The sequence below is a fragment of the Amphiura filiformis genome, unplaced genomic scaffold (assembly GCF_039555335.1).
Source record: "Amphiura filiformis unplaced genomic scaffold, Afil_fr2py scaffold_44, whole genome shotgun sequence".
In the NCBI taxonomy this organism is placed as follows: Eukaryota; Metazoa; Echinodermata; class Ophiuroidea; order Amphilepidida; family Amphiuridae; genus Amphiura; species Amphiura filiformis.
The window spans coordinates 795813-811541 of NW_027305508.1; the positions used below are offsets into that span (position 1 = coordinate 795813).

General features: G+C 36.4%; 1 protein-coding gene across 1 annotated transcript; it reads right to left on the reverse strand.

Annotated features, from left to right (window-relative positions):
* Positions 1 to 7392: 7392 nt before the first annotated feature.
* Positions 7393 to 11481, reverse strand: LOC140144185 (uncharacterized). The gene is made up of 4 exons (XM_072166011.1): positions 11004 to 11481; positions 9784 to 9867; positions 8422 to 8585; positions 7393 to 7484 (listed from the first exon to the last, which is right to left on the reverse strand). Exons 1-4 carry the CDS (start codon positions 11065 to 11067, stop codon positions 7407 to 7409), a joined length of 390 nt encoding a protein of 129 aa, XP_072022112.1. The 5' UTR covers positions 11068 to 11481; the 3' UTR covers positions 7393 to 7406.
* Positions 11482 to 15729: the final 4248 nt, after the last annotated feature.

A 15729-nucleotide genomic window follows, 5' to 3' on the forward strand; every position in this document is an offset into this window, starting at 1 on the left:
TGAACACCCTTTATGGCAAACTGGATGTACAGTAATTAGATAAACTCAGTTTATATGAGCTAAACTTAATCTATCAAGTGAAAAATATAGGCCTAGTTTATCTGACCTAAACTTTGTTCATCAGAGAAAAACTAGTTTTTCACTTTATAGACTTAAAAGGGCATTTCGTGATCCACAGCCTCGCCCCCCACTTTTCTCAAAAAAACTTTGATATTTTATATCACTGGAAACCTATGGCTACATAATGTTTATGTATACCAAAAATTTCTTGCAGATTTATTCGTTTAGCAAAAATATCGTCAAATTTGAATTTCGTTCTGGTATACCAGAACGAAATTACAACAGTGGTATATGGAGCAGTGTAATACACATAATCATGCAGAACTCGCAAACGCAAAATCAGAATCAACTGAAATTTTGGGAATAAGCTTTTTTCGTGGATATCTACTTAAAAATGTCATAAAAAGAGGATGCTATAGGATCACGAAATACTCCTTTAAATTAAACTTGAAGTTTATCTCAGATTGAGTTTATTACTGTATATCCAGCTTGTCATAACCGTCATATTATGTCTCCCTCTGGAGTATGGAAGCGTACGTATAAAACGGTTGCTACCAGGGGCGTAGCAAGCGGGGGGGGCAGGGTGGACGAAGTCCATGGCCCCGAGCACAAAAAAGAAAATTAAATAAGGGCTGATAATGGAGAGCAGGGCCGGATTTACCAGTGGGCCAGATGGGCCCGGATCCAGGGGGGGGGGGCAAAATTGTCCTGTGCATCTTTCTTTTAGCCCTAATAACAGCATGTTTTTTGGCCAAAATAGGGCAAAATTGTAAATTTTACGCGCTTCGCGCACATTCGAATAGCATAATTCATGTTGATCTGGGGATAAAATAGTCTGAAATTGAATTTGCGCGCAAATGTCCTAGTAATAGGTATGTCACAGTGGCTGCACAATAATTCTGTCATACTGTGCTCGCATACATAACAGTGAATCAAAAAGCGCGCGGATCAAAGTTGGCCAATTTTTGAAAACATACATGTCAAAAAACGATTTCCTCGTTATGTTTCATTGATCACAATAATTTGTCTTTTTAATATATGGTAGGTGAAACATTTCCTAAATCACTATCAACTCCGCCGAAATTAAACACTGCCTAGTTTAAGAGTTAAGACCTGTTTTATGAATTTTTTTAGATCGTCCATAAATCAATAAATATAGGTCTCTCGAAATAGAGGACCTAGTACCACCGGTTTGAAATACCAGTGTTTGTTATCATGTATTTTTTTTCCTTGGACAATGAGTGAAACACTTCCCTATACCAATTTAAAACTCGGTGCACTTAGGCAATTAACTGCAGTTTCTTTATTCAACATCACAGCAGGTTCATATTTGACAAAATCATGCTGTATGAATAAAACATAAATAAAACATTGAAAAAAGTAAAAATTACATATGCCTAATTAACATAAGAATGGCATAAATATATAATTAGATGTAATTAGCTAATTTGCATAATTAATGACTTTTTGCGTATTTTTTGTTACCAAATGAAAGAACTTTGGGTACTTATGTGTGCAAAAAAAACCGCATCCTCATATCATGTACGGTTCTCTGTTGGCACTATTTTTGCATATTAATTATCTGGACTTAGTCATTTTTTAAGCTTTTATTTGTCTGCAGATTGGTCAAAATGGCTAAAATTGTATATTTGGTGGATTTATTACATTTATTCGAGGAGAGATTTTTTAATCTTGTTTTCTTTAACGAAGTCCGGAAAGATATGCAATTAATCTGTGATACTTAAATCAATGCTACCTTTTCAAGTAAGTGTCCGAATAAGCATTACAAATCCCAAAAATTACCATTTTGCCATTTATAGCAATTTGTGGCAGGTTTTCACCCGATTTCCGGGTATCTTCAAGTTGACGTTACATCACTTTGCATTATCCGATTTCAATTCTGTTTTTTGTTTTTTGAAGCATTCATAACGATGGTTCAATTAAAAGCGTCAAATAACATGTTTCTGCTGCGCTTATTTTTTGGGTGATATACCTACTAGTAACATCGGAACAATTTTGTTAGTCCACCTCTATATTATACTGTGACGTAAACCAAAACTTGGCCACTGACTTGATTGCACATCCCTCCCTCGGCATGTGAGTTCGGGGCATTCAAATTTTGGCCTGGCCCCCATAAGGTAAATCCCGCCTTGTTTAAAAGGGCCCGTACTGCTCCTTGTCCATGGGCCCCTGATGCTCTTGCTACGCCCCTGGTTGCTACATGTAAATGGACCCGAATTATCAGGGAGGAGGTTGTTAATGGCTATTAAACCAAATAAAATATATTACAGATATTAGTTTAAAGGTCCGTAACCCGATCGACAGCATCATCCCCCCGATTTTTTTCATTGTTGATGAGGTTTTGGTATCACATAATAGATACTATTTTTCTCATTACTATCCTGAAATTTGACGCTCCAAGTCGATGTATTTCCGGAGAAATCATGAAACACAGCGGCTTTTACAGGTATACCAGTTTGTAAACAATGGTAAATACTTTGATTTCTGGGCCGGGAATTATGAACGAAATAGCTCGTAATATCAGTCGCCTCAACAGCTACTTTGGTTTCGCGTCATACACATTCTGTGAAAAAAGCGAACCACACTAACTGCTGAGGAGACGCGTCTAGACGGTGTGCCGTATTTAATTATAAAATTTCCGCGATGGAGGCAGCGGGCCGATTAGCTCAGTCGGTTAGCGCGCGCTTCATGTTTCTACCTGAGAGGTAATCGGTTCAAAATCCGGTGTCGGAATGTTTTTTTTCCCTCTCCATTTTTAACCCAAACTTTTTTTATATTCATTTGAAATGTACATATTGCAAGGGGAAATATATTTTGTTTCCTTTTTTTCTGAAACGGTACGAAAAAAACAAATATTTTTCGTTCAATACGGGCCGGGCATTGATTGTACAGCATGTCAGCATTAAATTCGTCATACGAACGGAAATGGTTGTTGTTGCTTGCCTACCCAGAATGCAATTCACGTATACCAAGGTATTGGATTGCAAATTTGGCTATTTATTCACATTTACGCCGAAAATGCTCTCGTTTTTTCACAAAGCAGCATAAAGGGGGCGATATTTGATATTATTATGTAATTTTAAAGACAATCCATATCCAAAACCAATAGGGTTACCCCCTTTAATTGTAGAGAGCTTCCACAAACATAACCAAAGATGTATGCATAAATTACGAATGAAAATGTTACATTGTTCTTTTTACCTTACAAACGTGTTTCAATTAGCTCAATCTGCTTTATTTGATATAAAACAATAATTCATTTATATTTCAAACTGTGTTCATATACGTTCGTTTATATGTATATGTTTGTCTATCGATTGTCGTTAATTTTATTGAATGGTTTGTTACCGTGGTAAATAATACATGTACAATCAATAAACTGAACATTATCTTTACTTACATGCTGTTATTACGTTCTTGGCAAACCATATCGTATTTTCTGGAGTCCAGAATAAATTTTTAATACTAGTAATAGATTATAGTAGAGCAAAACAGGTCGATAGCCTATATAGGTTTAAGGGCCATATATACTCCAAATATTCGATGTAGGCCTATAGATATTCTTGCAACAACTACTCGTTATTCAATCTATTTTAATATATTCTTTTATCTTCTATAACGAATGTTTGTTGACGGAAACTCAATTTGATGTCGGATTTCAGGTGGAAATTATGATCAATTTTACATGAATACAATTACTTGATAAGTGAAAACGATCCCGTTTGGAATTTTAGAGTGAAGGCACTGAATGGAAGGCAACAATTTGCAAACTTTATTTTGAAAAAGAGTTGTGCTGATTGTTCAGGTGCATTTATCCTGAGAGCACGGTGGCCTAACAATTACAGGGCGCTCTCCGACTCAATGGCTCATTCATGATCACAAAGTTGTGGGTTCGAACCTCGTCAGGGCCAACGCGTTGTGTGTGTTCTTGTGCAGGATACTTGACATTGCATATCCCATTCCACATAGGTGTATTGGGGAGCTGTTAGGGTTGCCATCCGGTACCGAATTATTGATTGCAGCCAAATGGTGCGTATCCTATTGTCTGCGGAATAAAAGTAAAGCACTTATACGGTAACTTTTTACTCGCTGTTCTAAAAGCGCTATATATAAACGCCTACATTTATTATTTATTTCATTTCTCATCTATATAGTAGGTCCAATATTTCTGTCGCTCGTAAATAATCTCATTGTGTCTGATCGGATGTTATCATTATTCATAATATATTGAAGCAATTTGCAAAAGCATACTAGAGATACTGAGACTGGAACTTGTATAGCGCCATCAACAATCCTTCCTTCTCTAGACAGAGTATTTTGTGCAGGTTGTAAAGTTTTACAGTGATGCCTCTCACTCTCAGAAGTTAAAAGCACTTTTACTCTTCAACCACATATCAAGCCCCGGTATACCAAGGGTGTTCGTATAGACTTGGTGAACGACATGATCACAAGTGCTAAAACTGAGTTTTTTAAAACCAAAATAGCCAGTGGGGATGACAAAGATGTGTTTCGTACAATTAATACCTTGCTCAACAACTCCAACAAACAATTACCTGTCTATAGCTCTTCAGATATCATGAGTGAACAGTTTTCCAACTTTTTCAAGAGTAAAACGGACAAGATCCGTAGGGACTTAGATGCTGTTGTTATGCCCAATTATGACATTGATTACAAGATTGAAGGTGATGAGCAAGCAGGGCACAGGTTGAATGTTTTCGAACCTACGTCTCTGGAGGAAGTTGAAAAGGTCTTGGTCAAACTTCCTAACAAGACCTGTTCTATTGATCCGCTTCCCACATGGCTCTTGAAACAGAACCTGTCTCTTGTTGTGCCCATTATCACCAAAATTGTAAATGTCTCTATGTGCACCGGTAATTTTCCAACTTCCCTCAAGAATGCTATTGTCACCCCCATTCTTAAAAACCGTCTCTTGATCCTAATGTGTTGAAAAATTACAGGCCTATTTCTAACATCCAATTCATATCCAAAGTAATTGAGAACATTGTTGCAGCTAGATATAAAGATTATTTGTCATCAAACAGACTCAGTGAGCCCCTTCAGTCAGCCTACAGGCAAGGGCACAGCACAGAAACTGCTTTGCTCAAAGTTAAAAATGATTTTATGCACGAGCTGGATGAGGGTAACGTTGTGCTGCTGGTCATGTTAGACCTCACCGCAGCTTTTGACACCATCGATCATGCCACCCTCATTCACAGACTTCGTACTATGGGTGTCTCTGGACCACCCCTAGATTGGTTTCAATCATACATGTCTAACAGACACAGTCGTGTCAACATCGACGACACTTTTTCTGCTGCTGTCTCCCTTGACTGTGGGCTGGCTCAAGGATCCGTCATGGGACCATTGTCTTTTACAATTTATACTTTACCTCTTGGCATGATCATTCGTAAGCACAAACTTTCTTACCATATATACGCTGACGATACTCAGTTATACACCGCTTTTAACCCTAAACAACCCATGGATCAAACCGATGCTATAAATCGGCTTCAGAACTGCATCCTTGATATTCAGTGCTGGATGACTCATGCTAAGTTGAAGTTAAACATGGAGAAAACAGAGTTCTTTGTTGTAGGCTCACCTCATAACCTTAAATCTATTAATGCCCTTAGTCTTAAAGTAAGTACAACTACCGTTAAATCTATTAATAAGGTTCGTAATCTTGGTATTATTTTTGACAGTACTATGTCTATGTCAGATCATGTAAATGGGTTATGCCGTACTCTTAATTTTCAACTCCGAAATATTTCTCGTATAAGGCGGTACCTCAATGAAGAAAACTGTCATCATGTTGTTCGAGCCCTCGTGAGCTCCCGCCTTGATTATGGTAACTCGCTGCTTGCTGGTATCACCGAAGCCCAACTCGCGAAAATTCAACGCATTCAAAACAAAGCTGCTCGCTTGATTTTCGGTATTCGTAGGCGCGATCATATATCACCTTACCTCACCCGTCTCCACTGGCTCCCAGTCAAGCAGCGAGTTACTTTCAAAATCCTTGTTCTCATGTATCAGTGTATTAATAACAGTGCCCCTACCTACTTGTCTGAGCTAATATCTATGTATAACACCCATTCCAGCAAACGTAATCTTCGCTCATCCAAGGACGTTACCAGACTTGCTATTCCCAAGACCAAAAGATCTGCAGGTGACCGTGGGTTCTCAGTGTACGGTCCTCGCCACTGGAATTCACTGCCCACTTCCATCAGAGAGGCCCCGTCACTGCAGATCTTTAAAAGGCATCTTAAAACCCACCTTTTTGAATTGTTGTAATTTCATTTGTTTTTCTTTGTATTGTGAAGCGCTTTGAACTGCGAAAAAGCGCTATAGAAATATTGTATGTATGTATGTATGTAGACGAATCCAATTTTTACGCATTTCTTCACCTCATTGGCAGCCATAGCTGGGTCCCCGTCGTGTCCATCCCACCTGAAATATGAAATGACGTAACATTGGCGGGGATTTTAAACTACATTCCATCACCCGTGTTACACGTATAGACTAAAGAATGATGAAAGTTTATAATATAATTTAACCTCGATTTTAATCGGCTTTAACGAAGGGGCCCCAGTAATGGCCGAATGAATTCTGACTCATTGCGGATTCGTCTTCTGAATTTGCGAACCATACAAGTTCAAAACACCGTATAGAGGCCTAACCAAGATAACCTCCGGAGCATCTGTAACTTCAAGTATAATAGTCTGTTGCTGAAGTATACGGGAACACAACTTTTACACATTGGTTTTATTCGTGTCTTCATCACATGTTGGTAACGGTGTTCAATCGCAAAGTATACTGACGTTTGGTCGCTGGCAATTTTTCTGTCCATCGGTGCACGTGACTGATATGATAATTATCAATGTCGTAGTGCCCTGGGCGCTACCTTAGGGGAGCGACGAATGGACCAATTTAACATCGATTCTCCCCCCCCCCAGCGATACGCGATGAAAGTCAAAATGTCGTGCGATTCAAGCGCATTTCAGCACAAAATCATTTGAAAGATCAATTTAAGACTATTCAACTTCATTATAACTAAAATTGATTAATGGTAGGCCCTATTTGTGCAAATTTTCGCGCGCTCCGAGCGCAATTGTTTCAAGAATGGGGGGAAGCATTATGGATCCTTAGCACTGGGCGCCACAACCCCTAGCGCCGCCACTAGACCTAATTATTATATGGATCACTGTGCTTAGACCATGGAAGAAAGAGATAAACAATACCAATTATGAGTCGGTAAAGGGAGTGGACAAAGTGAATGAGATCGTTGTGGTTCCTTCTTATCTCTTTCTTCCATGCTTAGACCAACATCAGAGAGGGTATGTGTTGAAATCCACGCTTTGGTATGCTATTGTTTCCATCTGTGTCCTGGATAAGAGATGTTTCATCTGAAAGAAAACACAATAAATTATTGCTTTCAATATCAAGCTTAACGATTTCAGTTTATCGATCTGATTATTCTGGATATAATGTGGCGAAATTAAAGAGAACCTCCAGGAAAATTTGTGGTCATTTTTTTCAGGCCCCCCTCCCCTTAGGAGGGTTAAAACCTTTCAGCCCCCACCCTTTTTTTGCATCAGGCCCCTATAACAGTGTTTGTGAACGGTCCCTGCTGCTCTGATCACTGGATAAACACAAATCATTTGGCGGATACCATGTAGGTGTAGCTTAGACCCTCTGCTTAGACTTGCCAAAAAATAAGGTTTAAAAAAATTAATAAATTTCATATTTACATATTCCGTACATATGACTTTAAACAAAAACGTAAGAATTTGAATTATAAATCAATTCAATTCATAACACAACTATGTAGTGGCGACTCCACCGGGGTGGGGCATGAGGGAAATACCCTCCCCAGTCAGTCAGAACTCTTTCCCCCCTTCCCCCCCTTCCCCAGTAAAACCCAAAAATTACGAAAATTGTTGCTTTTGCCTCCCATTTACCCCCCGAAAAAAAGTCCTGGCTCCGCCACTGCAACTATGGCGATATTGTCCTCAGTTAGGCCTACATCACATTTTGCTTTTAGAAAATTACAAACAATTATTTGTAACGTGAATCATATAATCTGTGCGTGAATTCCCGTGATCTAATACTGAATTTAATAGGACGCAAGGTACACAAGCAAAGTGCTTGTTCCCGTGAATAAGAAATTTGAGCAGGAAAACGATATACACAAATTAATTTGTAAAAAAGTTATTTATGTTTTTATTTCTTTAATATTATTATTATTTGTGTTTTTATGGGATGGGGACATGGAATGCTTGGTGGATGAACTTCAATTGGTAAATTGTTTTACATAAAAAGAGATAAATCTTCTATACGTACCCTCACAAGAATTTGTCCAGATTTTGTTTTTGGGAATGCATTTGCATATGATAACCAGCCAGCAATGACAAATATAAATACCAGGATCGATGGTAGTACTAGTATCCATGGAGATATGTGGAAATGAGGAGCATGAGTAGAAAAGGGATAACTTTGTGAAGCATCTGAAAGAAAACGAAATGAACTGTTAATTTGTTAAATAAATCCGAATACTATCATGACTGGACTTTTTTGTTTTGGAGTTGACATTATCGCATATTGCATCCTATAGGCCTATCAGAACCCGTATCAGATAATTCACAAATTCAGTATGTCTTCTACTATCTGAAGCAAAGAAACTACTTTTATGACGATAGGCCTAGAAGTCGGTCGAGCGAAAACGTGGCGAGCGAAAAATAAACTTTTAAGGGTACACGACATAATATTGTTGGTCGAAGCAGCCAAAAAATGTATTTTTCATTATTTAAGGTGGTACTACACCCCTTGATAAATTTGTGACTATTTTCGCATTTTTCTCATAAACTAATAAAACACTGGTAACAAAAGTTATGTATATAGGGGCAAGGAATCCAATTACTACACTGGAATTTCAGTGACTCAAGACAAGTATATTTATTTACCTTATTTTTGACTGTAACTCCACAACTGTTGTCTGTGCTGAAATACAATTTACAGTGCAGTAGTTGTAGTCCTTGCCCCTATAATATACATATCTTACTTGTCACCAATGCACTATAATTTTTGAGAAAAATGCAAAAATAGGCACAAAATTGCCCAGGGGTGTAGTACCACATTAAATCAATATATTATTGAAAAATAACATGATGTTTTGCAAAAGTTCATTCTACAAATCATATACATAACTTTGAAAACGTGTTTGATTTATTGCTGTTAATGAGTTATGTACGTTTTATAAAGGTTTTATTGTTTCAGCCCTCTTTACAACATAACTCAAGAACCACGGGACCTACAAAAGTATATCTGCGATATTTGAATTCTTCTACACGCTTGCTATGAAATGATCCCGGGGAAATGATCAATGCAATTTTTGCCAAGCTGACAACCACTCACAAGATGCTGTGAACTACCAAATCGCAACAGTTTCAAATAGTTGTTAACCTTAAATCATTTCATCCACTACTATACGTGTGAATATCCACTCGTATATTTATTATTTGCACTAAGATCAGCTGATCATATAATAGTCTAATAAAAAATGACAAGTTGTATTTGAATAAGCTACATAATAGGAACTTACTTGCTATTAAGTATGTAGTATTTGAATACGCTACATTATAATAGGAACTTACTTGCTATTAAGTCTGTAGTGTTTGGATAAGCTGCATTATAATAGGAACTTACTTGCTATTAAGTCTGTAGTGTTTGGATTTAAAGTTGTCATCGCTGACGCTGTTGCCGTTGTATTTGAATTCTGTTTTGTGAAATCTATATGAAAAATCACATTGGAAAGTATTGTAAGCAGAAGGGTCAGGGAAAGTTGTGAACTTGCGGTCATGTTATTGTTTCAGCCATCCTTTGTAATATGATACGCTTTGATAGGTTTGTATAATTTCAGCTCCTGTGACACCTCCTTAATTTCATTAGACCTTTGGATGCATTGAAATAGATATTTCACTTAGAAAAATGCATGCGACAGGGTTTTCTTGCCACTCCAGCATGTCCAGGGAACATTTGCCAGATCCTACCTGGAAAATATGTACAACTTAGGTGTCTCTGGAGTTGGAACAGGTCATAATGAGTTTTCGGGTCATTTCAGACAGTTCTGTTCACTGATATCCTATATACATGCATTGTTCCGAGGCCGTGAACTATTATTAGAATTCTGAAGAATTGTCTGAATTATTAAATTGTTATTGACTGCTACAAACCCTATAGTACTATATCACTGTAAATATATATTATATATTTTTAATAGAGTTATCTTGTACATGTAACACTTTTTAAATACGGATAAGTATATTTACCACAGCTTAAACACTAAATTAAACACATAAACACTTCTAAACACTTAATGATAAAGTTATATTAAACACTACGTTTATGAAATAAATTTCTATTCAAACAATATACATATAGTTCATGAACAGGGTGTTAAGTTCTTGAAGCAAATAGACATGTTTACTACCTATACTTTGATGTGTTTATCGTTTAGTGTTATGTAATTTAGTGTTTAAATTTGTTAATTTAAAATCTATCTCCTATGTAGGCCTAGTGGTAAACACTAAGCTGCATTTAAAAAGTGTTACAAAGTAAATGTATTTAAATAAGTGTTAACCTAAACAGTTTTATTCACAGTGTATGCACATGCATTGGCCACCAAAACATTACATGCATGCATATGATGTATAAGTGAAATTACCAAGTTACCATCATGATGGTAATTTCACATAATTATAAACCAAACAATAAGCAGTCGCACTCAGCTGTTCTGAACTGTTGGAGTCTGTGCACTGGTAACTTCTCGATTATTAAGGCCATTATAGAGATGTGCAAATTTACACATCCAAAACCCTCTTGAGATTGGGAAGCAATATTTATGATATCAAAACTGTGTCACTTACCTTCAATCTGCTGCGTTAATGCAACCCAAGAGAGAGATAACGAAATAGTTAGAATAGACATCATGTTTTCAATCTGTCTGTCAAGTTACATTACCAGGTACTAAATATAGAGACTTAAATCCTCAATGTGATGATGACAATATATGCGCATAATGGCTCTCTTATCGTACCGTTTTGCAGGTTATGCTGTATATAAGCTGATATACATGTAGACATATGTAAACTCCAGTCCATAAATTCAGTCAAGCAAATAATATTTAGTCATGCCATTTATTTGTCATGCATGCATGAAAAACATGCACATGCAGTTCTCTGATATTTACTCATGAACATTAAACAAGGCATGCTGTTCAGTGAAAAGATTTTTGAGGTCTTTAATTCAATTCACTTCTTGCTAGGTGACCTAATTTTGCATTATGTAAAGCCCGCTGCATACTTTTTATTCGACGTTGACTATTCGACACATGGAAGTAAGACCATTCTATCTAAAGTATAGGCTGTAAGTATATTAAACATGCTTACTTCCATGGTATAAAGAACACTTTCCGCAGAAATATATGGTGCACCGATTTAATGACAAACCTTGGATAAATGGTTCAATTCGTAGACTCATATTGGAACGAAATAATGCCTTCCAATCAGGTAACAAGATGTAATATAAACCTCAACTAGAAACAAAGTTATTTATGATATCAAACAAGCAAAAAAGATCTATACTCAAAAATGTTGAAGTTTTGAAAAAGATGCAGCCTGGGAAATGGTATAAAAATATCAGATATATTACTGGTCACAACAACATATCTGGTGATTTTCACTTCCGTCATTTTTGGGTAACACATCTTAATAAATCGCAATATTATACCATAATCATAATCCTTTGATAAAAACGGCAATCTTAAAGCATAGCTGATCTGTCTGAATGATCCCAAATCGGGTTACAATAACAATAGTCTTTCCATAGGCGTACTCCCGGGGGGATGGGGGATTCCAAATATTTTGCCAGGGGGGATGGTCCACACAATCATCCCCCAATGTTGAGGCCTGATAATGGGTTTCTGACCAAATTATCCACATATTTGCCCATTTTAGCCCCAAAAGTGCACATTTTCGCGCGTATTTATTATACTTTTGCACAATATTTCATCAGTAGCTTCAAAATAGCAAAAATTTTCGCGCACTTCGCGCGCAATTGTAGCATAAACTTATTCTGTCGCCAAAAGGTGCTGGATTGACTATACTTCAAGGTTTTTTTTCCAACTCCACCCCCCCCCCCCCATGTCAAAAAGAAATCTACGCCACTGATCTTTGTTTGGAACACGGAAGATCTGGTGGGCATTTCTGATGTAAGGAGTAGGCCTACGGATTTGTAAACATCATTCTATTTTCATGGGGAAATAGGCCCTATGTGATCTAAATAAAATAACTTTGGACTCAGTGAATTTTGTTTGGCTAAATTTTTATCAAATTTTATAACGAACTAGCAATGAACTTCTCGGTTAGTATTTCCCCCAGACATCGGGTTTTTTCGCCAACAAACATTCGTAGAAGTTTTCAGAAGATAAAACATTGATTAAAACAGATTTTGGAACAGGAATATATTAATGAATACGCGTCGAACGAATATTTTACGTCGAATAGCCTTTTTGGAGTAGATATGGACCTTTATTTTGTGAACGAGTTTAATGTGTTACGTTCGTCTCTCTTACAAGAGCAAATTGAGTCACGATTGGTTTTATTTCTAGAGGATGGTATATTTAGGTCTACGCCACGCTGAGAGAAGTGTGGCATATTGGTTTCAAACGGGTAACACGCGCAGCGTATGTTGAGCAGAAATAACTCGGCTAGCTTGAAGTATGTTTAAACTCGTGTTTCATTCAGGGTGTCAAAAAAACCCTGCAACCTTTGGCGAAGTTCTATGTCCTGGAATGGAAAACCTGCATATTGTTAGCGCAAATTAACTTTTGCGCACTATGGTAACCGGCAAAATTAGCCTAACATAAACTAGACTATGCCATAGTCGATTTTTGATAAATAAAAATATGTTATTAATCACGATGAACGCATTCAGTTGAACTCGAAATTATACTGATATTTATTACATCAAAATGCTAGTAAATGGTTATGAAAAAGTTTATATAATTATATTAGTGAGAGCAACAGTAAAGGCTTATTATAATATTATTGAATGCAATATAATTATTATAATGACACTTCAATACTGAACAATCCTGATTTTAGAATCAACTAGTTTATTAATCGCGAAAGTCCGAGTTAAAAATCGGGAAGCCAACAAACAGAGGGAGTACGGTGATTAAAAAGATCAGATCAGACGTGAAAATCTATCAATTGTGCTCACATTAATTAAAACAGAGTTTTAAGAGTATGCACAATGGGCAAGTGGACTACGGAGAAGTCTAAACGTATAAATATGATAAAAGGAAAATTAACGCAAACGTTGAAACGTATATATATTAATACGGTGCTTATAAACGCGTTTAGTGAAAATTCACATTTTTGCCATTGTGAACCCCAAATGACGGCTTTTGCCGTGAGTATTACGTGGCATGTGTTGGGCTTGTGTTTAATACCGGCAACATATGAACGTGTTGTTGATAACACTTATTTAACACTTCAATGCGTTTTAGTGTTTATCAATATCTTAATCCCATTATTGTTTTGCTAAAGCAGCTCTGTCGTATTTTGTCCGATTTTAAGGGGGTACTACACCCATTGATTTTTTTTTGCATTTTTTTGCATTTTGTGAAGAAATTACAAAAAAAATTGGACAAAGTGGTATGTAAAATGAAGGGGCAAATCTTCTCGTTTTATTGGTGGCATCGGTATCAACGTAGCTTACATGCTTTTAAAAGTATAAGCCAAAAGGTGGTACATCACTGATGATTTAAATTCACTTCATTTTGGAAAGCTTACTATCAATGGATTTCGTTAAAATTTTGGATATGTGTTGCTAACACGTTAGGGAAATAAAGTTGATATGTAAAATGGGAATAAGTGGTTCCTGATTTCTTTTATGACTTCATGAACTTGGTGCTCCACAACTATCAAAAAAGGAACTGGTTAAAATGCTTCTATTTTCAATGTTGAGCTATATTTTGTATTTTTAACTTGCGACATTATTTCACTGAAACTTAATTAAGCCACAGGTAACAGGTTACCACAACCATACTACAGCAATGTTGAAAAAAATTGTATTTCTTGTCACCTATACCACCATATTGGGTAGTTTTCCGTAAACTTAACGTTTCTGATTTTGGTAACTATTTTATATTTATTTGTGAAATCCATCTCAACTAGGCATTCTATATTGTACTCACCATTTACATCCCAAGGTATATTAGTATATCCACCTTGCACTTCTCGATATATATCCAGTTAAAGACAGAATATCAAAATTATTCCTCATTATGATATCACAAACTCTCACATGTGTATTCAAAATTGATGCTTAAATTTGACCTGAACCAATTGACCTATAACCTGACATACGGTGACCTAATAGCCTTTTCTTCTCCTGACAACACATTATAATATTATTGACTAATGACTATACATCCATTGTGTAAGTGTTTATATATTTTGCATGCACCAGTAGATTTTCTATAGAGAGTATAACAAAGGATTTTAATGTATTCTATTCATGTACCCTACTTGAACATGCTGAATAGAATAAATCATGGTTTGTTATGAAACACGCATCTGAGTAACTAGGATACAGTAAACAAAATATATATAGGGCTAAAATGACTTACTACAATTGTTTAAAAGCACCTTTTTTCTTCTTTTTTTTATATTTTTTTTTATTTCACATGCTCCGTGCATCTTTCGCCTAGCTATAAATGAAAAAATATTTATTTAGACCAATCAAACCAATATATGGGTGTAGTACGCCCTTAACTGAATCTTGCCACAATAGCCATCAATCAAGCCCAATCATGCCACGTAATAATGATCGGGTCAAAGGTCATTTAGGGGTCACAAGGGTAAAAATGTGATTTTTAATATATTATATAGGCCTATCCGTATATAAACGCCTTTTAAGTGTTTAAAAAGGGTTAACGTTTGTTCATCGTGACGGATTGGATGATTTTCTTGGAACCCTTAAATTATTTAATCGCCGCAACTGCGGCACTGAGGAATGAATTGCACAATTAACAAAGACAACAAGAATGATTATTTCACAATAAGAATAAATCAACATGTGATTTTCTTCTTATTTTAAATATTTTAATACATACATGTACTTACAAAAGCGTCTTTTAAAACTTACACATAACACTGTAGACTATACGAATCAATTCTTGTGATTGTGGTGACAAGTGTTATGATTTTAATTGGGGAACTAGTCATGGGAAAGAAGAGCGAGGTACCAGATTTGGGATGAGGGAATGGACGGAACGGGATCCGGAATGACTAACACAAAATGAACCAGATGAAACAGAACTTAGGTATATATTAATTTATTAAGAATTTACATCCTCAGATAACTGAGCAAAATACAAAATGTGTGTGTTTTAATAATGAGTCTTACCAGAGTTACATCGCATCATAAGTATAATTGAATATGATTCACGTGCAAGACATGATGACATTATAATCGTCATCATGTTACCAATCTAAATAATCATCCTGAGCACGTCTGAGCTATACGTCTGCTTGGGTCGCAGGGCTAACGAAAGTAACGAGGAGTGAAGACTTTATTAACGCA